Source organism: Hippocampus guttulatus, chromosome 22, assembly GCF_054856545.1.
Source record: "Hippocampus guttulatus isolate MCC_2025c chromosome 22, RoL_Hgut_1.0, whole genome shotgun sequence".
Lineage (NCBI taxonomy): Eukaryota > Metazoa > Chordata > Actinopteri > Syngnathiformes > Syngnathidae > Hippocampus > Hippocampus guttulatus.
The window spans coordinates 2514089-2541134 of record NC_141282.1 but is presented as its reverse complement, the minus strand read 5'-3'; the positions used below and the strand labels follow the sequence as shown (position 1 = coordinate 2541134).

Below are 27046 nucleotides of genomic sequence, written 5' to 3'. Positions count from 1 at the left end.
CCAAGCGTCTTCCCGCTCCTCTCTTGTAGCCGCGCCTGTGCGTTATCTCCGGAGTTTTGCCTCCGGAGCGAGAGAGACGTAAACGTGGGAAATAGCACCCCCCCCCCCCCCCCCACACCTCCCCTTCCACAAGGCCCTCGAACGTGATGAAGAAATGTTGACGCTTGCTCTTCCTTCAGACGCATGCGAATGACAAAAAAAAAAAAAAAGCCAGATGGGAATTTCATCCCCCCCTCCCACCCGTCTTCTTTCCTCCCCATGGCCCGTTACACAGCGGTGAAAAATGACTGAAAAGCACACTGTTCCTTCAACACGCGCACGGCTCGAAGCAGTCTCGGTGACGTGTGATTGTCAGAAGCTTGAGCTGACACTTCCCACTGGCGGATGACAAAGCTCAGCGGGGGGAATTCATTTCCCAAGCAATCATTTGCCAGGTTTCACAGCGAGGACAGGATACAGCGTCCTTGATTGGCTTTAAGCGGAAATAAGGCCGCCCTCTGTGACTTTGAGGCAACTTTCCCCCTGTTAAAGTCGCACGTTGAGTGCCATTCTGAATATTTTACCAACTGCCCATGTTTTGTATCAAACGGTTTGCAATTCACTTGAGATTTGGTTTTTCCTCAGCGCAGATATTTACAGTCTTCTGATTTTGACAGAAAGCGCCGTTTACGGCAATGCTTTTACTTTTCAAGCTGCGTCTGAGTGATATCTATTGCTGTTTAACGCAGCCTAGCGCTAAATATTTGTTTATCCAGCACAATGCTGTAATTCCTGTTTCATCTCGAAAAGAGAAAGAATTGCCGAGCATTGAAGCGTTTTCAAAGCCGCTTCCCCACTGTTCTTTTATTTTCCTCTCTATTATGATCAAGAATCAGACAAACGCACATACCCACACACACACACACACACACAAATAAAAACTCGCACACAGCCTGGCAGCAAGAGAGTGTGTATAAACTTTGCTCCCATGAGGCTCATTATGCTTCACGCTTTTTTTTTTTTTTTTTAATCTTTAAATAACGACTGGTGGCCAAGCAGGTGACTAAGACCATCTGTGGCTAAAACATTGCTTGTTTGTTTTTTTTAACCTTCATGTGAATCGGATCAGATGTTTTGCCCAATGTGGTGTGAATGCATATTTACATACACGATGATCGTGAACTGAATGGTCCAATTTAGAAGATTAAGGTGGGGGGTAAAAGAGTCCTCTCAAGCACCTTTGATGTGAACTACCATATTTTCCGCACTATAAGGCGCCTCGGGTATAAGGTATAGGGTAAGGTATATACCCTTATACCTTATATAAGGTACCTTATATAAGGTGTAAGGGTATATACCGCCAACAAATAGCCAATTTTAAAACGGTTTTCATATATAGGACTCACCGCATTATAAGGCGCATAGAATCGAAACGACAATAGTGGCTGCGGTTGCGTTATGCATCCACTAGATGGAGCTATGCTAAAGGGAATACAATAGAAAGCTTTATTTCAATCGAGCTTTCCCAACCGCTGCAGCTGTAACAAAGTGCTTGACAGAACATTTAAAATATGTCCAATAAATCTGAATATTGATATATAAGGCGCATCGGATTATAAAGCGCACTGAGAATGCTTTTAGGTGCACCTTATAGTGCGGAAAATACGGCACTGCATTGAACAGTGATTGTGAGTCAAGCCGTCTCATCCGACGTCAATTACATCGCGTATAAGGAACGTGGGAGTTGTTCACGGTGTCCAAAAAATGTTGATCTTACACCACGGAGTGCACTCGAAAGCATTTTGGGCGCTCGCTCCCCCTGTACTCAGCAGATATATTGGAGCATATTTTGCGCGCACGTGTTATTAAGAAGGATCACGACTGTCACCGTGCGGAGCGCTGACAGCCGAGGTGAGCCGTAAGCAGGCGAGGAGATTTAGGGTGACAAGCCGCTTTCACCATCGGCGGGCGACGTTTAAGTTCACATGTAGTTCAGTACGACCCTGAGCGCCACTTATGGAAGCCAGTTGTTCTCACGTCGCACCTGACGCAGAAGCTTTTTTTCTCAAGTTCTGAAGTTCTTTTTTGTTTTTTTTTCCACCTTTCCAAACAAAGTCGGAATTTTGCAAATTGTGACGATAATTAGAGGAAGTTGCATCCTCGGTTGGTGTCCCCAGCTGTGCTTGGTCTTCATGCAAATGGGGCTCCTCACTGCAGCAGGTGCGTGTACTCTCTGACGAAACCTTTTCCCCATATCACCACATGCTAATTAACCATCTATTTAGTCTCGAGATTTCCTCCACTCATGATTTGCCGGCAATCAGCTCCAGGAAACGTTTTCATCATTTCCGAAAGGGGAAGATGGCAAGCTTGAATGGGCAGTGGACTCAAATGTAGAAATCGATTTGGTATTAAGCCAAAAGTTAATTCTGCCTTCTGACATCCTATACCTCACGCTAGCGTGACGTACCGCGGCATTAAAAATTCAGCGGCCTCAGTTCTGACTCAATGTGATTTACAGGAAATGTGGCGATGAGTCAAGTTCAAGTGACATAAGATGGTATTAAAACATCCTTAGCCCCGCTGAAGAGAACCAGGCATGCGCTAAAGACATTTTTTACGTGTCTTTAGAACGCAAGGGGTCATCGTGTCTATAAGACTTGACGATGAGGTGCTGTTTCGGTTGCCGTGGCGAAGATGTACTGCAGACCTTTGACTTTGAAGACAGCTTGTAGGATAAACGGATTAAAAAAAAGCCGCACCTTGCCGCAGCAATTGATTGGAGATTTGAGTCCATTCATCACCACAAGAACCCGAAAGACTCTCAGAACGTGAGAATCCAATGCCCACAAATTCACTTGACTGCAGCCGAGTATGAAAAGCTAATCTTGTTGATGAGGTTTGTGACGCATTGCCGTTCAGGTCCGCTACATGCCAGGTACATTATCTCCAACTGTGCGTGGACTCCTCTTGAAAGGGTCACAACAATTTATTTTAATCCCACTTTCATGCGTCCACTTTCCTGAAGTAAATTGCCTGCCGAGACGGTCTGCTGTAGCCGGCTGCTCATTGGTGATTCCGGGCGCACGCCAAGATCCCCCTCCCCTCTCCCCCCCTGGTGGTCGGAGGTAAACCTGGCCACCAGTGCGGCGGTGCTGCTTTTCATCAAGTCGGAGAGCCCTAATCCCAGAAAGATAAAAGATTTTTGGTGGGGGGGAAGCAGTGTGCCAAGTGGTTTGCCACAGAAAGAGTGGACAGAAGGCTGTGTGACCCTTGCCAAAGTGAGCGGTAGTGTATTTGGCAAATTGCGTCGTTGAGGTATAGATGTTTTCATCATGGCTTCGTGGCATGGGTTAGGGTCACTGGCGAATGGAGTGGCTTCGGTTAAATGGCACAGATTGAAATGGCTAGCGCGCTGTTAGCTAGTACCAAGCTAGCTATTGAGACTTGCAGCCCAACCAAACATTTGCGACCTGGAAATACCTTGAAAAATAACGTGAATTTTTTTAGCTAGCGTACTGGAGCTAGCTAAACATTTGCCACCTGGAAGTACCTTGATAAGAAATGCAAAAATGTTTAGCTAGCGTACTGGAGCTAGTTAAACATTTGCCACCAGGAAGTACTGGAGCTAGCTAAACATTTGCCACCTGGAAGTACCTTGAAAAGTAATGCGAAAATGTTTAGCTAGCGTAATGGAACTAGCTAAACATATGCCACGTGGAAGTACCTTGAAAAGTAATGTGAAAATATTTAGCTAGCGTACTGGAGCTAGCTAAACATTTGCCACCTGGAAGTACTGGAGCTAGCTAAATATTTGCCACCTGGAAGTACCTTGAAAAGTAACGTGAAAATGTTTAGCCATCGTACTGGAGCTAGCCAAACATTTGCCACCTGGAAGTACCTTGAAAAGTAATGCAAAAATGTTTAGCTAGCGTACAGGAGCAAGCTAAACATTTGCCACCTTGAAGTACCTTGAAAAGTAATGCGAAAATGTTTAGCTAGCGTACTGGAGCAAGCTAAACATTTGCCACCTTGAAGTACCTTGAAAAGTAATGCGAAAATGTTTAGCTAGCGTACTGGAGCTAGCTAAACGTTTGCCATCTGGAAGTACCTTCAAAAGTAATGCAAAAATGTTTAGCTAGCATACAGGAGCTGGCTAAACATTTAGCTAAACAAGCTAGCTGTTTAGGGTAAAGCATTTTTGGGTCAACGTTACGATGTCAGCGTTTTTCCGCCTCCTCCCTTGCCATTGGACAGCTCGATATTTTGTTGACGTCTTGGTCTGCAATGCAGTGGAAAGCTTTTAACCGCCCTGAAAAAGTCGCGCTGAGGCAAAGTCACCCTGCTCCTTTCTTTTTTTTCCAAGTCGTGCGCAGGAGACGTTAATCAGGCTTTATTGTTGATATCATTGATATTTGCCTCTCCACTTAAATGTAATTAACGATCATCGTTGAGAAAAGATGGAAGCTGGAGGTTTTTCTCACTGCTGCACTGGTACCATGAACCCGCTCGGCGCTCGGAAGAGGAGGCTCATGAATAATTGTCACAAGATGAATCGGTCGAGTCTCACTCATTATGCATCAGATCACTTCCAGTCAGAGACGTTTGGCAAGACGAAGCGCAGTCGGCGGGGTCGCTGTCATCCGCCTCGGTTTGGCTCAATTCCGCATTGTCACCCTCCCCTAATTAACCCTCACCAACGTGCCACTGACGGGCACGTCTGGTTGCGCCTCCGAGGGGTTGGCGGGCCCGTCCCGGGTTGGAGAAGGATGGCGGAGGAAGGAGGGGGGAGGAGCTGTAAGTGGGTGAAAGCGGAACAGCAAAGTAGTCCTTTCTTGTTCCCATTCCCTCCTCGGACTCCCGGTCGATCCACAGCTTGGAGCCGTTCTCTGCCGTGATTGTTGCGTGACGGGACCAGGACGGGGATCACCGGTAGAGGTGAGTTAGTTGACGGGACAGGGTTGAAGCCAAACCCCTTGTTAAGAAATCCCAAGACAGCCCATTGATGCGCCTGAATGTGTTTATGTCCGTTTTGCCCTTTTATCACTTTTGGAGCGAGCGGAGTCTGGCGCTGTCCTGCTTTGACAGCTGTTTAAAAAAAAAAAAGGCAGGAGAAGGAAGTGCGAAGTCCTTTTGCGTCCTTTTGAGAAAGATGTGTTCGGCTTCTCCGAAAAGTAATTGCACAGGCTCTGCGGCATTAAATCGGATTACGGTGCGGGTAAATGAGGATGTGAGCTTTGCGTTTGGAATAAAGAGCGCTGTATATGCGTGTGTATGTTGTGTGCCTGTCCAGACTTGAGCCAGCAGTGGCTGTCATTCATGTCTCAGTATTTGAACCACACATCACCGCGTAAAATGTTTGCACGCTCAAAAATGGGAATGTATTCGTGAAACAAAAACAACAACAAAATCGGAGCGATAAGATTCAGTTTGAGCACATTTTGGCCTAACTTGATCAAAAGTGGTCGATCTGCTAATCCCGAGCCAGCCCACTGTCGCTGATTACCTCAACCGCTCTGCCAATTCACTCCCATTCATTCTCCTTTCATTTTTTGTTTGTTTGTTTCTTCTCGCTGCTTTTCTCCACCTGCCAAATCGCACCCCAGCTCAAAGGGACTTGATCCCCGCCAGGTCTGTTGTTAATGCCAACCCTTCTGGATGCTTTTGGGGAGCCTTGCTGTCCCATCGCCGTCTCTACAGCTTTGAAATGTATTCTCGTGGTTGGATAGGAAGGCCTAAAGTGTCAAATTGTTCCGAATTTGTTCCTTTTGCTCTTTTTTTTTAAACTCATTCAGTAGCAGCCAATTCTGGACCAAGTCTGAAATGACGTTTAAAAACGTCTTTGGGAGTGAATGAGTTAAGTGTAGTACACATTGTACAGGTAATTGAATTCCACCTGGGAAAGCAAAAGTTTGCAACGGTGGAGTTTTACTCCTACAGGCAGCTGTCCACTTCACTCACATCAAGCCCCCCCCCCAAAAAACCTAATCATCCGCGTAATAACGTGCGATGCATTTCAATAATTGAAGCGAGCGTGTACGGACGGCCACGCGTGTGCTTGTATTCTTCCTTAAAATAAAGAAAGATTGGATTGAAACTAGATTTAACTTTCTTACCACGTGTCACAAGTACACGGCAGAGAAAAAAAATGCAGATTGCATCCAAACTAGAACGACATGAGCTGTAGTTTAATAGCATGCAAAGTATATAGTGTGTGAAGGTATCGGATAATATGACGCATATATGTCAAGATAAGTTTCATTTCAAAAGATACGCCAAGCCCTGAGCTACAGATCAAAGCTATAAATCAAATAGTTGCCGCCGCATTTTTGTTTGGGGGGGGCGGGGGGGGCTTAGGTTCAATGGAGTTTGTGCTGCTCCTTGTGTGGATGCCCTGGCCATACCGAGAGCCAGTCAAACTCCTCCGAACCACAGTTATAACAAGTCGTTCTTTGCTGAGGATAAATAATATACGCCTTTTGAGGGGTTTTTGTCTACATTTCTTGCGCTACCGTATGTGTTCAACGAGCCATTGCCCAAAGGGTTACAACACTGCAACACAGATGCTATTTGGGATCTCATCAATGGCATTTTGAGTTGAGTTCACTGCCACCACATAGTGAGGGTTTTTTTTTTTTTTGCATGTCAAAGCAAAAATATATCTGAACAACGGCTTGTATCTCCAAAATCGAGTCACTCGCATCTCCAGGCGCCAATGCATTCGAATACCCGCTGTGAACGATGCAATGCGCAGTGGAAATTTTCTCTTTATTTGTTATTACCATCAAGCGACCTCCAATTGACTTTTAATCAAAAAGTCTATCTCCAATTGTTTCCGCACTTCTTGGTTGATTTACAGCGCATGGACTGCAATGTTGCACTCCTGCGGGATTTTCTGAAATGTGCCGAAAATTTCTTTGGAGACAGGAAATCAAATCAAAATCATTTTGCCGATTACATTTTCGACTGCCCCTCGGTTCGTACGTGTTCCAAATCATGCGTACTATGACGTAAGAAGTCATATTGGGTTCTCTCTTCCTTTTCACCTTGCTTTGCCTAATATTTATCGAGCGCCTCCTCAAGAAAAAAAAAATCGAATTTATCTCCATGATCGGGTGTAATCACCACTGTTGGCCTTTGTTTGTGCTGTTAATAGCGTTTTGTTTTGTTTTTTTCTTCCCGGGCAAGCTGCCTGATTATAAGGGACCAAAGTCAGCAAGCTGAATATTGCATGAGATAACGTTTGCCTGGCTGAGTGGTGGGGCGGGGGGGTGCAGGAGCGTCTTATACGTGCGCCGGGGTGGAAATCAAGACTTTGGAAATTGATTTGGCAAATGGACACGGGCAGATTTCATTTATTTGAATCTATGCTGACATTCTCCTATTTATTAAAGACTTCACCCTGGTGCGCACTGAATAGGGGAAAATTGCATTCATAAGGGCCTTGTTTTTCTTCGGATTAAAGTCATCGCATGAGGGGGGAGAGTTTTCATGTGGATTTAACACACTCTCTTTGCACACCTGAAGCGAATATCCTCTGCAGCGTTTCCTCTGGATATTGCTCGCTCATAGTTAATTTAAGACGCAACGACAGAACCGCCGCCCGGCGCCGGCAGGGTTATCGAGTTCGCCCGTGCTGACGTGGCTTCCGAAAAAGCCAAGCGCCGCCATTCCGTCAGACCCATCTAAGCTGATCACGGGGAGTTGGACTATGAAATATTCAGCCCGGGTGGGCTCTCCAGAGGATGGCTGCCATTTATGCGTGTGGTCTTACTTGTTTTTTGCCAGGCACAGAGCGGGGATGTTGTTTCCTCAGCGGCGTCGAGCTTGTCTGTCGGTGTACAAAACGAGTTGCTCTGTAGCTCGCTCGCTATTTTGATTCGAGTCATTCCAATCTGGAAATTGGTCACAAAAGGGTGGAAATGAATTTAAAAGCTGTCGCAAAGAATTTACCCGAATTCAAACAAGCTAAGATATGTTCTGAACCCCCTCGTGCACGCTGCAACCTGATAACACGATAAACTGTCCACTGTGCCTGAAAGGGTTCATACAATCGTTTATATTATTTTCCAAATGAATACATACATGAATGTGTGTGTTTTTTTTTAATCACAATTGTTCTTCAGCCATGAAAAGATTTCTGATTTGGCATGCAAGTCATCGATGCCGAAAATAATTTTTCTATTTCTAATCAGTCTGAAGGAAATGTAATTATTGAATCGGGATATAAAAATGGGCGATCCAAACATTATATTAACAGGGCAAAAAAATGGTGTGTTCAATTAACTTCAATTTTATTTCATCTTTAATTTCATCAAGTGGTTTGAATAAAATTAAATCATGGGGATCCAGATCACTTTTTTTTTTTTTTTAAAGTTGACGAAACAGCTACTTAAAAAAATCTCAATCCAGACAATTAAATTTTGCGCCACTAATTGATCAAGAAAAATTGAATACATTCAACAAGAACATTTTTCAATTTAGTTCCTTCAAAAAAATGTATATATATATAGATAAATAAAAATAAAAAGTATACATATACTGTATATATATATATATATATATATATATATATATATATATATATATATACTGTATATTATACATATTATACATGTATATATATGTATAATTTTTATTTTTATTTTTGACTTTTTTAAAAAACTTTTTTCATAGCATGAATCCAGTTTAACCGCGAAACATAAACGAGCTCCCACAATTCAGTTGCCGAGGACTTGGAGCGAAAACCTTGAAATTCGCCTTCGTGATCGCGAGGGCCATTCGCCGTCACTCTTGAGCTTCATCGAGCAACATTTACCCATGAAGTGCTTTTTAATCACATCGCCAATGGGAGGGGGGAAAAAAATGTTTTTGGCTTTGTATGAGAGAGCGAGTCAAACTATTGTCATGCTTTCAGGGGGCAGTCAATTAGCTGCTCTGTTCCACTTAATCTAATGGCTTTTATCTTTCCTTGAGGTACTTTTGTGCTTCGTACCCCATAGAAGGATGCCAAAAACGTGCTTGTCAAACCAAGTCACGTTTGGACCATTCCCGATGTCAAAATCGGGGGCGGTCCATTTGGCCTTTTGTGTCAATCACACATTGAAGTCTCCTCCCAGAGGAGGACGAGTCGGAATGAAGCGTCCTTCAATCTTACTGACGCTTTTTTCCCACCAATTATTGGTTTTCGTGTCGTTATGAGCTACGGTTCTACTTCCTGTCCTTTTCGAATCCTGAAAGTCATTAATGGCACATAATGGGAGTTGTCATCTTATTTAACGGTCGGTAAATGTTCTCCATCTCACCCAACGTGTTCCTCCGCCTCCTCCTCCCGCGGCAGCTGGGACGACAGCAGCTCGGTGAGCAGCGGCCTGAGCGACACCCTGGACAACATCAGCACCGACGATCTGAACACGCCCGCCTACTCGGCCGTCGGCTCGTCGCGCAAAAGCAAGGGCGCCCAGGTGAGGAGCCGACATTTGCACCACGTGCTGCAACACTGGCTGCACATCGTATTTATAATAATGACCGCCACCGGATGACGCTAAATGTCACCGTGGCGACAACATGACATGCTGTTATCTGCATATTTATATCTGTGACCTATGCATCCAAATTTCTGCTTGTCAATCATCCACCCACACTAAAAAAAAAAAAAAATGCTGACACTAACTCGCAAATAAAAGGTGAGTGTGCAGTTGAGGAAATAAGATGCAGTCTTTTTTTTTTTTTTGGCTTTCTTATCCCTCATTGAATGCACTCCGTTGTTGCTAGGGAGACGGCATGGCCATCTGTCAAGGAAAAAGGCTCGCGCTGATCTCAGTTGTGTGTTTGCATGTGTAGGTGTGTTTTGTGCACGAGCGTCCCGAAGGAGAAAGATGCGGTCAGTCCAAAGATAGCTCTGACTTCACACCTCGCTTCCTTCTTTGTTTGCTTTGCATTGCCGACCCGCCCCGCCTTGCGTTTTCACTGTGGTGGATGAATAATTTAATCTCAGACGATGTTGCTTTTACTCACTCCCAAAAAAATAAATATATAAAGACCATTTTGGGGTTCCAGAGAGACAGTAAGTCCAAGCATGCCGATCAGGAGGTGAGCAGCAGCTGGGTGGGAGCTGAGGACCTGAAGAAGGTGGACGAGGAACTCAACGCCAGCATGGACCCCGGCGCCAGCTCCTCCCGCTGGAAACCTTCCTCGTCATCCTCGTCGTCTTCCCAAACCCAGGGCCAGTACGACGACGCGGGTCAGAAGGTGACGACGTTGGCACAGATATCCCAGACCGGCTCACTGAGAAGGGGGATGACGGCCCAGGTTGGCATCACGCCCCCCAGGACGAAAAGTACATCGGGGTCACACAAAACAGCAGGTAAATGTCCCATTTCATACAGTAAAACGCGGGATGCGATTTTTTTTTTCAGTCTAGTTTAACCCTTTCGTGCACCCCGTAACCTGATAACATGATAAGCTGTCCACTGTAGTGGCCGCTGTTTCAGAAAGGGTTAATTTGGGAGTCAGGAAGCAGACTAGAACGACTGAAGTTTCTTGACATGAATTTGAGTTCAAGTAGGGTGTGTAGACTTTTCATATCTGTATTTATCTTTGCCCTGATGAGAGTTTTTTTTTGAAGATTTTCTGTCTCGGCTACTGGCCACAAGTTGACAGTCCCAAAGTTGTTGGCTAAAAATCTGCTGAGGTGTTTTGGGGATTTGTGCTAAATACGCTTTATGCTAATCGACAGGCAAGACCGATGATGCCAAGGCTTCGGAGAAAGGCAAGGTGCCCTCCAAGGGTTCTTCTGGCATCCAACGCTCCCCCTCTGACGCTGGTAAAAGCAGCGGAGATGAAGGCAAGAAACCCCCGTCTGGAATTGGGCGCCCACCTACCACAGGTTCTTTTGGATTCAAGAAGATCCCTGGTCCTAGTGGGACCCTAATCACTTCCAGTGGCGCCATGCTTGCTAGTGGCTCAGCCACCCTGGGCAAAGCACCCAAATCATCAGCCGCCCTCGGTAAAGGCACAGGCATCAGTGGTGTGCGTAAGACCAGCCTGGATGGCTCCCAGCCTCAGGACGACGGCATCCTGCTCAGTTGCGGCGGCTCGAAAGTGTCCCTCCAGTACCGCTCTCTGCCCAGACCGGCCAAATCGTCCAGCGGGGTGACTTCGGGGCGCGGCGGGCACCGTTCCAGTTCCAGCAGCATCGACTCCAACGTCAGCGGCAAGTCCGCCGGCGGAGCGGCGACGAACCAGGCCGGAGCCAAGCGCAGGGATTCCGGGAAGATCGGCTCGGACCGTTCCAGTCCCGTCAACGTGATCCAGACGGACAAGGACAAAGTGACGGTGACGGAGCCGGATCCGGGATTGTCCACTTCTCCCAAGTCCAGCCCCACATCCACATCGACGGGCCAGACAGGCCTCAGGCAGCCGGGCTCCAAGTACCCTGACATTGCCTCCCCAACCTTCCGCAGGTCAGCTCCCCCCGCAAAAACATCCTCGCCATTCCCATTCTGCCTTGATCCATGTTTCCACCACGCGCTAAACTTGTCATTACGTGTCAGTATACATCTCAAGTCGACTTACATGTAGGCACGGGCTGATAAGCGCTTTGATGGTTTACGCTGAAAATTGTTGGCGGAAACAGACCATTCACGGCAGCGTTTTTAGGACCAACATCACTTTCCAGTCAATTGGTTGTTAATTTCCCCCACATCAAAGTGTCTGTAATACTGCCGCATGCCTCGAGGAGTGATACAACGAACAATCTAATATCATTTGAGTCTGTCTGGTAAAGTAGGAGTAAAATCATATTTGAGTCACTTCACAGGAGGATTTTACGGCCACGCCGCCATCAAGGACCATTAAATAGACTTGGTCTTCATGTGCGATAAAATATATCCTGATGATGAACGAGCGGGCTTTCATTCAAGGCAGATGTATCCAGTGACGCTTCCTTGATCCGAGCAGACATCAGACAGGAGTTTCTCGTACTCGGCATGCATGCTCAAACATGTCCGCCCCATCCGATCTGTCAAGCCGGCTTCTTTTTCCATCTGCATGTCATTTTATAAGATGGTCCTCAAAGTAGCGTCGCCTCTTTCTTTGGTGCAATTGCTTTGGCACATGCCGCGTACCGTTTGAGCTTTTCTAAATGACTGCACCCACCTATCTGCCCCCCCACCCCACCTCCAGATTGTTTGGCACCAAAGCCAGCAGCAAGGCCAGCTCCCCGGGCACGCCCGACTCTGGCAAATGCCCCTCAATCCTGGGCAGCCCGCACGGTACTCTGGCGAGGCAGCCCAGTCTGGACTCGCCCTCCTCCGGCACAGGGAGTCTGGGCAGCGCCGGCGGCCTGAGCGGCGGCAGCAGCCCATTGTACGGCAAAGGCCCGGACCTCCTGTGCAGCGACTCCCCGGCCTCCAGCCCGGCCTCTGGCCTCTCGTTGCCTTCCAACGCTCGGCCGTGGCCTGCCTGTGGCTCGTCCGCCGGCAGCAAGGACACGCTGAGCTGCCAAAGCATGAGCAGTCTGCACACGAGTTCCGAGTCCATTGATCTGCCTCTGGGCCACCACGGGCCCAAGGTTACGAGAACCGGCAGTGTCAAGTCCACCCTGTCCGAGGGGTAAGATTGGGCTGAATCATATGCATTTTTTTCACAACGATAAACAAAACCTAAGATATGTGCACATTCTTCTGGACAAAACCAAAACATCTCGGCATGGTTTTCACAATTTCAATCAAAACAATGGCCGTCATTAAGGTGTGTGCATTATCGTTTAGGCTAGTACAGTGATTCCCAACCAGTGGCGAGAGATCATCAAGTGTGCCGCAGAAAAATATCCGCCTTCATTTAATTGGTCAAGAAAAAATATCTATTTTGCCGGCGATGTGGAGTGACCGGGAGAACAATTTGTTTTTTCACTCAATGACAGAAGATCACCTTGTATGTCCAAATATGGTCAATTGCTGATTTTATTTATTTATTTCACAAATTCACACTCTTCGATCCCCACATGTTCTGTTTTCACACTGTTCGGTCCCCACATTGTCTGTTTTCACACTCTTCGGTCCCCACATGGTCTGTTATCCATTTTTGGGGCCTTTTTGGTCTTCTAATGGCAATTGTCTCAATCAAGGTTGGGAAACACTGCTCCTGTTGTACACTGTAGCTCAACAGTCAAACTCCATGCTCACCTATAGTGCCTTTTGTATTATTTTTAATGCTTTTCTCATTGGGTAGTGGGCCAAGTGGCGTACATAACGTGTTTTGTTTTTTTTATTCTCCATCTAACATACTCATCCTCTCTGTCTGAATAGCATGCCTCTTGACAGAAACACGCTTCCCAAAAAGCGACTGAGGTAGAGGAAGTTTGCAGCCAGATTTGTCTTGATTACCGCACGCAGCCGCATGGGAGTACTGATACCGCCGTGTTTACGCATGTGACTGTTTTTTTGCAAAAGGGCACGCGCCGCACTTGCATTTCTAGACGCGTGATTCTTTTTATTCCATTTTGTCTGCCATTCGCATGTTACTTGTTTCACTTCAAGATGCTGCGGGTTTGGGGAGTTGCCAGTCACATGCAGGCTGCACGTCGTCTCTGTGTCTACATTTCACGACTGGTCATTTGCCCATTGAGGGTATGGGGGGGGGGGGGGGGGGGTGTCATAGTCACGGTTAGAAAAAAGCACAACATTGTGAAAGTCACACATTTGCACACACAAACGCCGAGGTTACCAGAGTGACCCTGTGGATAGTTCAGTTCACAAGGTTCCATTTGGAGAGCGGGACATATGCGGCGTGCGCGGTATAGCGAGGTCGCATGTGACACGCGCACTAATGAGGACTTTCGCAAGGAGAATGCCACTGAAAAAGTGTAAAACTCAATTATCATCCCCCTGGGGGATTAAATCATGTCGATGCGTGATGAGGTGACCCTCTGCTGCTCGGACCACTCGGAGCCAGGAAGAGAGGCACAGTGGTGTTGCTGGAAGTGGATGCAGATGCATGCGTCTTTATGCTTGCCTGTTTTTAGCCGCGAATGATTTTGCACTCATCCCATCACTGACGTCACCCTTCCCCGCACTCAACCATCTCTTCAAAACTCGACAGTTGCTTAAACGAGTCCTGTCGTGGATTCCAGGTACCCGCCGTCGTCCAGGCAGACGTCTCACGAAGAGGGCATGGAGTGGCTCCGGTCGCACTCAACGGGGGGGCTTCAGGACTCGGGTAGCCAGTCCCCGATGTCTCCACCTGGAGCATCCTGTCTCACTACTGGAAAATACCATTTCTCCAACCTTTGTGAGTCGGTGCTGATTGTGTTTGAGGTCTTACAGGGATAGCCTTAAACACACCATGTAGTATTTAAACACACTGCATTAGTATTGTTCTGACCAACTTCAATAATTTATTTCGACCAATGTGTGGAATCATAGATAAAAACATATCATATATTGGTCTTAAATTATTTTCCACTGAAAAACAAAAATCGTTTCACGACTGTAAGTGACTCTGAGTGCAAGACGATTGGTCATATTTAAAAAAAATTTTGCCCAGGGTAAACAATGTATGCCTACATGTGTTGCTGCACCGTTTTTTGTTGTTTGTTTCGTTTTTTTGAAGCGTTACACCACCACCATATAGGTGCCGTTCGCCAGCCTGTCTATGGTATTTCCCATGATGCATTGAAACAGCAGATTCAGGGTGATATGAGAATGACATAATTCCCCCCCCCCCCCACCCCCCTTCCTCTCTCCCAGTGAGCCCGACTCACATCAGCCAGTGCAACCTGCCACCAGGCAGCAGCAGCATGAGCCGCTCCAACAGCATCCCCGCCCAGGACTCCTTCGACCTGTACGGCGAGGGGCACCCACTGGGCGGCAGCGCCACCTCCCTGGAGGACCGGCCTCGCGCCATCAGCCGCTCGGGGTCCTTCAGGGACAGCACAGATGAAGGTGGGTCCTCGGCGCACTCCTCCCGTTGACCCCGCCCATTAGAATGAATGGGAACGGTTCAGCAAAGGCCCATTTTTTTTTCTGTCCTTGCAGTCCACGGCTCTTCTTTGTCACTGGTGTCCAGCACGTCTTCGCTATACTCCGCAGTAAGTAACCCGAGTTCCTAAAGTCTACCATCGCTATGGAAACAAGATTCTTTTGAAATGCTTGTGCCAATTAGTTTGATAGGAATGTATTGATCACGCTCACGCAAAAAGTGTTCTTCTTAGGTGGAAGTTCTTTGGTGTGTTTTTGTTTTTTTCCCCCCACCCAATTAACTCATTCAGCACCACCCAATTCTGGACCAAGTCTGAAAAGACGTTTAAAAACGTCTTTGGGAGTGAATGAGTTAAATGTGTAGGCCCGATTTCCATCCTTTGAAAGTCCCCGTAAATTTAAATGTGAGCTTATTTCACGCATAAAATGTTGATTGTTTGTGCTCCTTTTTATGAACAGACGGAGGAGAAGGCACATTCGGAGGTAAGAGAGTTTCGACGGCATGCACGCGCCGCTTCACATTCACTTGCGCAACTCTGAAGATGCACTCATGTTGAGCAAATGGTTTTATTTTCTCTATTTTTGCATTGCTGTTTGCAGTCTGTCTCATAATCTTTCAGTAAAATGCATGTTTAAATGTCTCTTTGGTAGCTAACCTATTTTTTTTTCAATCTGCGTTCTATTTTCTCTTTGTCTTATTTTAATGTGTGTATGTGTTTGTGTATTTGTCCGTCAAAGCAAAACAATAGATAATAGGTTTACACATCAACAAGAAATCTACTCATGCTAAAATTTTCCAAAACAAAATTCTACGCACGTAACCCACAACCTGAATTTGAAGAAGTCGGGACTGTTGTCGGCGAGCCCTTCCCTTCCCGACCATGCAGTGATGTCATTGCAGACGATGGACCACCCGCGATAGTTGAACTTGATGTTGCATCGCTTTTCCAGTTTCGTTCTCCGCAGGTCGCCGTTTTTGCGCTGCTCTTCCTCTCGATCTCAAAATCGCACGCATCCTATTTGCGCTCTGTTGCTGTCATGAGCTTTCTGTTATTTTCCACATTTCTTGTCTGTTGTCTGATCTCTGATGTATTTAAAAAATATATATACTTTTTTGCTGTCATTAACACTGGATCAAACAGTAATGGCAAATACAGCTAAGCCTTTTGTCAAACTAAATTTACTCTCTACTGTAATGTAGGCATATGCTATGATAATATGCAAATAATGTGGCGAAAAATTCCCTGCAGTGATTTGCACTGACCGTCATGAAGATGAAATAAATGAGCCATTTTTGCAAATACTATTTGACCCATTCTTAGGAGCGTTGATTGCTTGGCTAACTCCTAACCGTGATCACCAAAGTACCATGACCTGTAATAACCTCTGTCTCATCCTGTGTTCTGGAGGCGTGCGACATAGTGTTAATTTTTTGACTTTTCTCTTTTCAATCAAGGGCCAAACAGTTCAAAATTCCACGGTAATTCCCCCACCCCCTACACTTTTATGTTCAATTTTGTTGTTGTTGTTTTTCGCACACGGTGTCAGCATGTTGTCGTTTTTTGCCTCAACGCTATCAAAATGGACGCTGCAGGATATTTTTCATTGAAGATGAATAATTCCTCTTTTTGTCCTGAAACCAGCAAATCAGGAAACTGCGTCGGGAGTTGGACGCGTCCCAAGAGAAGGTCGCGACCCTGACGTCCCAACTGGCTGCCAATGTGAGTTTGTCGACCTGCAAATCACGACCGGGATTTGCACGATAACGCGGCAAAGCTTTGCCTGCGCGACGCGAGCAAACAGAAATCTTTGGAGACATCCGACAAAGCCTTTTGAAAATTCCACAAATGCATCAAGTCTTTGTAAAAAAAAAAAAAAAAAATTATTTATTAAAAAAAAAAATTTGCGTGTTTGGTTTGGGTTGCCGCGTATTTATTTATTTTTTTTCTTGTGTTTGGAGATGAGATGTTTTCCCCGGCGTACGCCGAGGATTTGTTTGGGGGGCGGGGGGGGACAACGATTCCCGAAAAGTCAAGTGAGCGGAGAGAATCACGCAGGCAAGAGGAGTGGGCGATGAGGACAAATGAAGTGTGTCACTCGGGGGGGAGGAAAAAGGAGAACGGTGGCTTACATTCGAAGAGATCCACAATATGACTCAATGCCGCTCATCGCTTCTTTTTTTTTTTTGTGACTCCCGATCATTAAAAGTTGCGCAGAGTTCCAGCAAGAATTGTGTGGAACTGAAGCGCCTCGTTTAAAAGTGCATCATCGTGAGAGGGTGTCATTATTCTTGTTCCGCCCATGTGGCAATTATCATTATTCTTTTTTTTACCAAAATAAAAGAATTACCACCACGCATTTTTACACTGCTTCAAATTGCACTCATAATAAATACCTCCCGAAAAAGTATTTTTAAAAACACTTTTTGTCCACAAGATGAGTTATTTTTCTTATTTATATATTTATATCAAGTATTTTTAAAATAAAACAAATGTATTAAAAGTTAAACCACAACCGCACTGTAGGCAGTGATTCTTTGACGTGCCACTAGGGGGAGCCCAACTTCTTTTAAAAAGTCGACCGTCTTTAACTTCCAGGCGCTCTTCGCAGTCTTCTTTCTTGCAGTAGCGTTGGACGCAGCCTATTTAAACCACTGAAAAGTGCTTCTCGGTCTGATCGATGTCCTCGATATTTCTCCACCCGCGCCTCTTGCCGTGGTGGTCCTGGCAGCGCTAACGCTGATAACTTGACCTCATTCTCGCCGCCGCTTCGGTCCTTTTATCAACTTCAGCCGACGGCCCCCGAGGCGGACGGGCTCGAGAAACAAGACAGATGGTTCGGCCATTGGGCAACGCCTCTTCGGGCGTGTCTAGCTCCGCCCTTTCAGGAAGCTAACACTTCAGAATGTTTGATTTTAGAAGCGCAAAAAAAAAAAAAAGTAGAAGAATTTTATTTTGGGAACAGATTTAGCATCTGCTGCCTATCAGCATTCTCCTCAGTCACCTCCGGCAAAATTGAGATGAATTATTTGATTGGACTTCGCCTCGCCGCAAGCTGCTTCCTGTCATTGCTTGACGTTCCGCAGAGTCACGGCGGCTCTGACAGGCGTCTCCGGGTCGTTTATCTAATCACAATCATCGAGTCCCGGAACTGAGCATGTCGGGAAGGGTGTGTGTGTGTGTGTGTGGGGGGGGGGGGGGGGGGGGTATCACTCTTTCCACACCACTAAAGCCACGTAACGTCAGAGACATCAGATAATCGGTCCTGTGGCGACGTTGATCAGATGGTGGAAGAAACCGCTGAAATGATTGATTTTACTGTAGCGTCACCCCTTGAAATTCACAGCCGGGTAATTGTTTCCAAATATCCGAAACTTTTACGAAAGGGGGCGCAAACAACCCGCGAGACAACGCGCAGGTCAAAGGGGGCAGATGGTCCGACGTCACCCTGTCGCCCCCGTGAACGTGGCCTTTCTCTGATCCGCCGCCTGTCTCTCAACTGTCTGAAACATCCGGCTTCCGAATGTTCCGCTGTCAAGTAGAAATTTCTTCGGGGAATCGTAATCCTGCTCCTAAACATTGTTTGGATGACTGTAAAGTAAAATGATGAGCAACGGGGATGCTTCATTGAGCATCAGGAATGTGGGCGACGGGCCACCTTCTGTTCAATTCACGCTTCAAAGCTTCCGTACTTCACATCCGAATCTCATTTTGTCATCTTTTAATTCATGCAAAAAGCTCACTCGTGTGTCTTTTCCGGGTCTGCAGTCTCACCTGGTGGCCGCATTTGAGAAGAGCCTGAGTAACATGACGTGTCGCCTGCAGAGTCTCACCATGACGGCCGAGCAGAAGGTGCGTGGGCGTTTGCTTCCCGCACCGAGTGGGGGAGTCCACGACTACTCCCTTCTAATTAAGAAGAACCAAAACCGCCGAGGTGCTTTTCATCGTGCTTCATGGTTCCTTTGTCAGGAGACCGAGTTGGTCGAGCTGAGGGAAACAATTGAGTCACTGAAGACCCAGAACACGGACGCCCAGACGGCCATACAGGTGGCGCTAAATGGCCCGGATCACTTCCATAAAGGTAATCATGACTATTTTGCTTTTAGCTAAAACACCAGGATGGGTCTTAACGGTATAAAGAAACTCAGGAACTGGTTGTGAGCTTTAAGGACACCCCCAAAAGCAATAACGTATACATATTATTTTATTAAAGCTTTTTCACTTAGATGTGAGACCTATTTACCGTATTTTTCTGCACTATAAGGTGCTTCGGAGTATAAGGCGCACCTTCAATGAATGGCCTATTTTAAAACTGGTTTCATAGATAGGGCGCACCGTCTTATAAAGCGCATAGAATAGAAGCAACAATAGTGGCTGCGGTTGCATTAGGCATCCACTAGATGGAGCTACGCTAAAGGGAATACAATACAATTCAGCTTTATTTATATCAAGCTGCAGCTGTAACAAAGCGCTTGACACAACATTTAAAATACGACGTCCAAGAAATCAGAATATTGATCCACATATAAGGCGCATCGGATTATCAGGTACACTGTCGGCTTTTGAGAAATTTGAATGCTACTCGGTGCGCCTTATAGTGCAGAAAATACGGTATTTACTTTATAGTTTGTTTTTTTAAACCATTTTGGCACCTGCAAGCTGTATGAAAAGTCTTACATGAAATAATGTGTTGAGGTGGAAGTTCACAATTGTCGAAATGTTAAGGTCACAAAGATAAGCCACACGACTTTCAAATGTCTTCGATGAGATTGTGGCGGACATTATAAATAACAGTCTTAACAGAATAAGGGGACCCCAAACTCAAACTTTGGAGGCGTACCATACCAATCAGAATTTCTGTGCTTTTTCCCCAGACCTGCGTATCAGACGGCAGCACTCATCCGAAAGCATGTCAAGCATCAACAGCGCGGCCAGCCACTCCAGCATGGGCAGCATGGGCAAGGATGCCGAGGACAAGAACAAGAAGAAGAAGAAGAACTGGGTTGGTGGAACAAACGCAGGCATTTTCATCATATCGCGGTTGCTAGGTGACAGTCATTATCAACGGGGGTCAGCTGACCCGCAATTAACTGTTTGAGGAGCACTCTGGATTTCATATGAACACGGGCATGCTGATGAGACTGCAAAATGGTCAGCAAACGGCTACGAATGCTCGTATTTTTATTTTTATTTTTTTTTTTAAACATCCCAATCGAGTGTTGATAAGTGCCCATTGACTCCCTGGGGCGAGTTGAGAAGTCGAAGCCGAAGTGCCAAACACTTTGGCGACTGTGGAAGTGCTTTTTTGAAGGCTCTTAATCCCATGCATGAACCCAAAGGAAGGCTGAAAGCCCCCCCCCCCCCCCCCCCTCCCGATACGGACTTATTCTTTTAAAGCACGACTCCCATGTGGACCTTTAACTTCTTTTGTTGCCTCTGTGGTGGCTGTTTTTTTTTTCTTTCTTACTCAGCCAAAGCCACTTTGCAGTCTCTGCAGTTGCTAAATTGGGCTCATTAGTACAAAATGCATATTAGCGCCTAATTAAAGCTGCAATGAATGATTCATTTGTACAAATACTGCCGCGACGCACTGTGGAAGACGGAAAATGCAAAAGGAGCCGATGGCCTTGTCTGACCACGAGAGACAAAGAGGTTGACGATTCCAATTCCAAGTACACCGAGACTGATTCTCAACCACGTGGTCACGAGGGGTAATTAGGTGAAATTATACAGTTGCATTTAATTGGACTGAAAATTATCAATTTACTGCCCCCCGCCCCAAAAAGTCTTTAACTCATTCACTCCCAAAGACGTTTTTAAACGTCTTTTCAGACTTGGTCTAGAATTGGCTGGTACGGGTGACATGTCGAAAAAAGAAATGCTCTAATCAATTTAATGATATGATCATTCCCGTATCTCGGCATATTTTAGTTTTTTGTGACATTTTCCTTTGCTGAGGTATATTGTGTTGTTTTTCTCGTCGTCGGCAACGTACGCTGAGTCTCAACAACAGCCTCTTCTCAATTGACATCAAACCTCTGCCAAGGGGTCTACCGTCCCACCCTGGGCGCACCTCCACAAATATACGCCTGTTGTATCAAGTCTGACTTGTGTTGACAACTCCAGTTCAGTTTTTTCCCTAACGCCAGCTGGCGTGTATGCATGTGTGTGTGTGTGTCTGTGTCTCTGCGTATGTGTGCGTTCTGCATCTTCAGGTGGCTGATTCCATCCCAGCTCAGGTCAGTTGTGTCCTTTGTACGTGTGCAGTGGGTCCCCCCCCCCCCCCCCCCATCTCCCTTTCTTCAGTCCACCCCCCCACCTCCCTTCTTTGCCCTCTAAAAGTAGCCTGTCTTCTATCTTTTCTGGAAACATCAGCATGGATACAGCTGCCCCCGTCATTGCCTGTTCATTTTTAGAAAGCAAAAATAATAATAATAATAATAATAAAAAACGCTGAGTCACCTCTGTCGCCCTCATTTCATTCTCTACTTACAGCCTTGACATTTGCCTTCCTCTTACCTCCTCCACCAGCAGTGAGCATTGCTTGGAAAAACAGCACGGCGTTATCCTCCTGATCTCCGATCGAAATTCTCACCGAGGAGCTCGTTTGCATCAGTGACACTGACACGTTTTTCCCTCATTTTGTGTCACGCAGCTCCGCAGCTCGTTCAAGCACGCCTTCAGCAAGAAAAAGACCAAGTCGCAGTCGGCCCACGACGAGGCGGAGGAGATGAGCGACTCGCTGCCGTCCTCCCCCAAGCTGCAGCACGACAACCGACAGGGCAGCGTGGCCACGCTGCGCTCGTCGCCCTCCGCCACAGAGTGAGCTTCCTCGCCCGTTTGCCGTGCTTCCACGATCCATTGAGATCCAAAACAAGACCCAGGCATCAAAACGAATCTTTTTTGAGAAGCTAGCAAGGTGGCGCTTGATTGGCTAAATGCAAGTTGACCGCGTTTATGTAACATGGGTTTGTGATTGCGTACATGCTTGATGTCGGGTTTTGCCGCTAAATGCTTTGCTGCCATCTTGTGGTGGATATGTGCAATTACGGCGCTTTCGCATGTACACTGTACATATCTGCTTTGTTTATTTTTTTTCTTCAGTTGTCACTCTCCTTATTTCGTTTTTTCTCCAAATGCTTATTATTATTTTGCCTCTTTTATTTCTCCTCCACCTTCACCTTTCCACATCCTTTTCTTGAACGTTTTTTTTTTTTTAACACCCCTGCTCCCTTCCAACGCCGTGCATAGCAAGTGCCTATGCGATAGCGAGTCCTCCTCCGTTTGGGCGCCAAAGAAAAAGCTAAACGGTCACGTGGTCTACAAGCACCGATCCCGGTAACTGGCTGGGAAGTTGCGTGTGTGTGTGTGTGTGTGTGTGTGTGTGTTTTTTGTGACTTTGCACTGAAAGTCTTTCAGAAAGTAGAACCAGGCTGCAGTCACTGCAAACAAAGATCGGTTTGACGCATGTCGTGTGTTCGGAGCACCTCGGTTGCATCTTGTGAGACGACCGTGCGGTGTGTTTGAGAACAATAACAAAATGTAGTGCCAATCAATTTGGTTGTTCATTTCACCAGCTCCTTACTGCAGTTTGCATGTCCTAGTTTTCGCACAATTAGTGCCAAATGATGACGCGAGGCACTCGCCGTTGCAAGTTTTGTTGCTCCCACATCCCTTAGTTCCTTTCAAGCCCTCATTCTGGACCACCCCACCCCCCAAATGACACCCTCCTCTTTCCTCCTACCCCCCCCCCCCCATCCCTCCCCGGTAGGCTGTGTGAGTGCACCGAAGCCGAGGCCGAGATCATCCTGCAGCTCAAGAACGAGCTGAGGGAGAAAGAGCTCAAGCTGACCGACATCCGGCTGGAGGCGCTGAGTTCGGCCCACCACCTGGACCAGATCAGGGAAGCCATGAATCGCATGCAGGTGAGGTATCGTGAAACCTACTCCCAACTCGGTGGTTCTCCAATTGCACCTCACTACTTCATCAAAAACAAACCATTCCTCAAGACTAAATGCAACTTCAAAGATGTTAAATGCTACTGAACTGGATGGACTCCGGCAGTGATTCTTTTGCCTGCCACTAGAGGGAGTCTGTGCGCCACACTGAGAATTGGTCCCATGAGAGGCACAGGCTCGATGATTGTGTTGTACGCTTCGCCTAAGTGTCTCCAGAAGCCTCCGATTGTCTCCCTTGTGATCTGGGGAATCACGTCAGGCTTCTTATCGACGACTTAAGCGTCACCACAAAAGGGAGCCTTGATGTTCAAAAAGGCGCTTAGAGCCAGTAATTCCGAGACAGAGATTTAAGGCTCACGTACAGCCGGCAAGCTGGCAAGCCGCAAAGTAGTCACTTTTCATTTGCTCTTTTGAAGAATAAAAACTGAGTGGCTGTGAATGATTGATTGTGTCAGATTTGCTCCCCGCCACATCCAGACTGTGAATTTTCCAAAACATGCCACCCTTGTCTCCCTCAAATGAGCAGAATGAGATAGAGACTTTAAAAGCGGAAAACGACCGGCTCAAGTCCAGCGGCAGCGCCACGCCGACGGCCACTCCCGCCAAGACGGCCCGGCCGCCCTCTGAGACCTCCAGCACGTCCTCGTCCTCCTCGCGCCAGTCCCTGGGCCTCTCTCTCAACAACCTCAACATCACCGACACCATCATGTCAGGTCAGTTGAGCCTCAGCCGGCGCGGAAGCGTCAGGCCCGATCAACTTTGACACCCTGACATTTGTTCCGAGGTGTGAGAACACACAAAAAACTCACTTTTTGTTGACCTTTTTGTCCAAAGAAACAGAACACGTTTGCCTGGCAGTCATCAAATGCCAATTGGAACAGATTTTGTGGATTAAACGCTATTTTTCTTGACATTTACCACGCGCTTTAATTCCCTTATGAGAAGTCGCCGAGTTGCTTCCTCTTGCGAGCAGCCCGTAATTAAAATAAGCAAAGCTCTCCTCCGAGGAGCAGCCTCGTTATTTGATGGCGGGATGAGCGAGAGCAGTGAGGCGTTTGAGTAAAAGTGGCCTCGGTACGGAGCCCTGTGGTGTCGGGATGCCAAAGAAATACTAAGTAACACTGACGGTGGTTACTTGCAGAGCCGAGTAGTTTCTGAGGTTGTAAGAACACAAAACATACAAGAGAACTTTTCGTACATCACAAAGAAAATAAGTCACATTCAGTGTGCTGCATTTGTAACTTGAAAACAATTTCGGAACCACACGGAGACTCTAACAGCACGCTAACTCATGTCGTCATTGGCCTTCAGATATTCTGCTCGACGACAGCTACGAGGGTAACCTGCGCAAAGAAGGCCGCAGCGTGCGGATCGTGGTCAGCATCAGCAGCGGGCCGAGCACGACCAAGGTTAGCGGTTGACCGCCACAATCTCCCCGTTAGCGCGCTTTACGTTCCAGATGCTTTTAGCGCCCTGCGTCGATGTCATCAACAGGGAACGCAAATGCAGGAGTACCTGATTGGCTCCATCGGCGTGAGTGGGAAAACCAAGTGGGACGTCCTGGATGGGGTGATCAGACGCCTCTTCAAGGTAAACTGGAAGCGGATGATACAATAGTCCTTGGGGCCAGTATTTGGTTACGTTTGTGTGTCGTGAATGATGTTAAAACCTTGAAACGGGTTGCTTTGTGACTCCCATTGCTCCCTGGCACGCTGCAGGAGTACGTATTTCGGGTGGACCCGGTGACCAGTCTGGGCCTTAGCTCGGACAGCATCGTCTGCTACAGGATGGGCGAGGTGGTCCGCGCCCACTCCTCCGAAGTGCCTGAGCTGCTGCCCTGCGGCTACCTGGTGGGCGAAAGCAACGTCATCAAGGTCAACCTCAAAGGTATGAACGGCCCAAGCTAAACGCTTGCGGTGCGGCATTGACGCCCCCCCCCCCCCCCCCCCCCGACCCCGGCAGGCGTCAAGGACAGCAGCATCGACAGCCTGGTGTTCGACACCCTCATCCCTAAGCCCATCATCCAGCGGTACCTCAACCTGCTGATGGAGCACCGTCGCATCATCCTCTCGGGCCCCAGCGGCACCGGAAAATCCTTCCTGGCCGCCAAGCTGGCCGAGTTCATCATTTCCCAGATGGGCCAGGAGGTGACCGAGCACAACGTGGCCAGCTTTAACGTGGACCAGAATTCCAGCAAGGTACGCGTGCCGGTAGAAGACAACAAGCATGCAAGCACATTTTTCTGATTGAAGAAAATTAAAGGACAGATGAAAAAAGGAGACTGGAACGGATTAAAGGCATTTCCATTCATTCCAATGGGGAAAGTTTGTTTGGGATAGTTCTACAAACATAGTTCTACATTCTTCCGCTTTTCCTCTTCTAGGACCTGCGTCAGTATCTGTCCAACCTCGCGGAGCGCTGTAATTCCGAGGCCACAGACACCAAGCTCCCCACTGTGGTCATTCTGGACAACCTCCACCATATTAGTTCCCTCAGCGACATCTTCAACGGCTTCCTCAACTGCAAGTACCACAAATGGTAAGTTTGTCGGATACTTATTAAGGGGATGTGAGGGGTTTTTTTTCTGTGTCGTGGCCCATAAAGTTTTGTTCATCTATGCAAACAACATTGCACTACTCACAAAAAAATTTGGGATACTGTATTTGGCTTTCAGGTGAGACTTCAGGACAAGCCCTAAATTGCATAAAAACCTGAATGTACGTGACAAATTGATTGGTCAGACAATTTAATTTCATGAGAGTTTTGGTTCGTGATGTGCCGTGAAAATGTTTCGAATGTAAAATAGACTTGGATTTGAGAACGATGCCTCATGACCTTGTTGTCTGCTTTAGCCCTTACGTCATCGGGACCATGAACCAGGGAGTGTCCTCCTCCCCCAACCTCGAGCTGCATCACAACTTCAGGTTTGTCGCCACCGTTGAACTCTCACACCTCTCTGTGTCTGACATCTCCCATATTTGACCGTACTGTGTCAAAAGCTTGACGAGAGTTTATCTGCGTCATTAGAGCGCCTTTTTAATGAGCGGATCTTCTCTCCCCGCGTCCTCCGCTCACAGGTGGGTGTTGTGCACCAACCACACGGAGCCCGTCAAGGGCTTCCTGGGCCGCTTCCTGAGACGGAAGCTGATTGAAACGGAGATCCATAAAAACGTGCGCAGCAACGACCTCATTAAGATCATCGACTGGATTCCCAAGACGTGGCAGCACCTCAATGGCTTCCTGGAGGCCCACAGCTCCTCCGATGTCACGATAGGTCAGCCGCACACACACATAAGCGCATTTAGCGCACAACAGATGGGTTTCAAAACGATTTCAAATCAAATTCGCTCGATTTGGTCCCCCCATAGGCCCCCGTCTCTTCCTGTCCTGTCCCATGGATAAGGAGGGGTCGCGCGTGTGGTTCACCGACCTTTGGAACTACTCCCTGGTGCCCTACCTGCTGGAAGCTGTCCGAGAAGGACTCCAGGTGAGCAATTATTTTGTCGACCCCTTCCTCGCTCGAGAAGTTTGCGTGTCCCATTGATTCTCGGGACTCGAGTGTCTGGGGATTTATGTCCCAGGCGGGGTCACCCATGGCAAACAGGTCCTGGGTGAGGGACCACACAAAGTATGACTCACAGACCCTTTATGATGATCACCAAAATTGGGGGATGTGGATCACCGGGACCCCCCGTCCCAGCTAGACTCAGCCCGAAGAAGCAACGTGACTCCCTCCTCCTGTTGGGGTCATCGCATGTGGGAGGGGCCAAAGAGCCCGGGGGTGCTTTAGGATGGATGGATGATTTTTGTCGATTGACTGATGAATCGATTGCCTCGCAGCTGTACGGCAAGAGGGCGGCGTGGGAAGACCCGTCCAAGTGGGTGAGCGACACGTACCCGTGGCAAGCCGCTGCCCCCGTGCAGCCGCAGCAACAGCAACAGCAGCACCAGCAGCAGGACGGCCAGTCGTTGCTGCAGCTCAGGCCCGAGGACGTGGGCTACGACGGCTACAGCTCGTCCAAGGAGGGGGCCTCGTCCAAGCAGGTGTCCCAGAGCGACACCGAGGGAGACCCCCTGGTAGGAGACCCTTGGGCGCTTTTGGCCATGTTCTCCCGACTCAATAATCAAC

General features: G+C 47.4%; 1 protein-coding gene across 12 annotated transcripts in view; it reads left to right on the top strand.

Moving 5' to 3' along the window:
- Positions 1-27046, top strand: part of nav3 (neuron navigator 3) — a 117542-nt gene that overhangs the window by 88239 nt on the left and 2257 nt on the right. For 4 of the 12 annotated variants that reach the window (XM_086103719.1, XM_086103720.1, XM_086103713.1 and 1 more), the window contains 27 exons: positions 9320-9443; positions 10021-10345; positions 10718-11444; positions 12166-12594; positions 13290-13331; positions 14114-14271; positions 14730-14924; positions 15018-15070; positions 15420-15443; positions 16417-16440; positions 16604-16681; positions 18728-18811; positions 18929-19040; positions 19834-19961; positions 21175-21198; positions 21615-21781; positions 22731-22884; positions 23444-23630; positions 24229-24326; positions 24412-24507; positions 24636-24804; positions 24880-25115; positions 25301-25455; positions 25770-25841; positions 25995-26191; positions 26286-26404; positions 26758-26994. In XM_086103719.1, coding sequence (XP_085959845.1) covers positions 9320-9443; positions 10021-10345; positions 10718-11444; positions 12166-12594; positions 13290-13331; positions 14114-14271; positions 14730-14924; positions 15018-15070; positions 15420-15443; positions 16417-16440; positions 16604-16681; positions 18728-18811; positions 18929-19040; positions 19834-19961; positions 21175-21198; positions 21615-21781; positions 22731-22884; positions 23444-23630; positions 24229-24326; positions 24412-24507; positions 24636-24804; positions 24880-25115; positions 25301-25455; positions 25770-25841; positions 25995-26191; positions 26286-26404; positions 26758-26994 — 4414 coding nt within the window. Of the gene's footprint in view, positions 1-9319; positions 9444-10020; positions 10346-10717; positions 11445-12165; positions 12595-13289; positions 13332-14113; positions 14272-14729; positions 14925-15017; positions 15071-15419; positions 15444-16416; positions 16441-16603; positions 16682-18727; positions 19041-19833; positions 19962-21174; positions 21199-21614; positions 21782-22210; positions 22298-22730; positions 22885-23443; positions 23631-24228; positions 24327-24411; positions 24508-24635; positions 24805-24879; positions 25116-25300; positions 25456-25769; positions 25842-25994; positions 26192-26285; positions 26405-26757; positions 26995-27046 lie in introns of all 12 variants that reach the window. The other 8 variants (XM_086103724.1, XM_086103723.1, XM_086103714.1 and 5 more) reach the window with 8 other exon arrangements.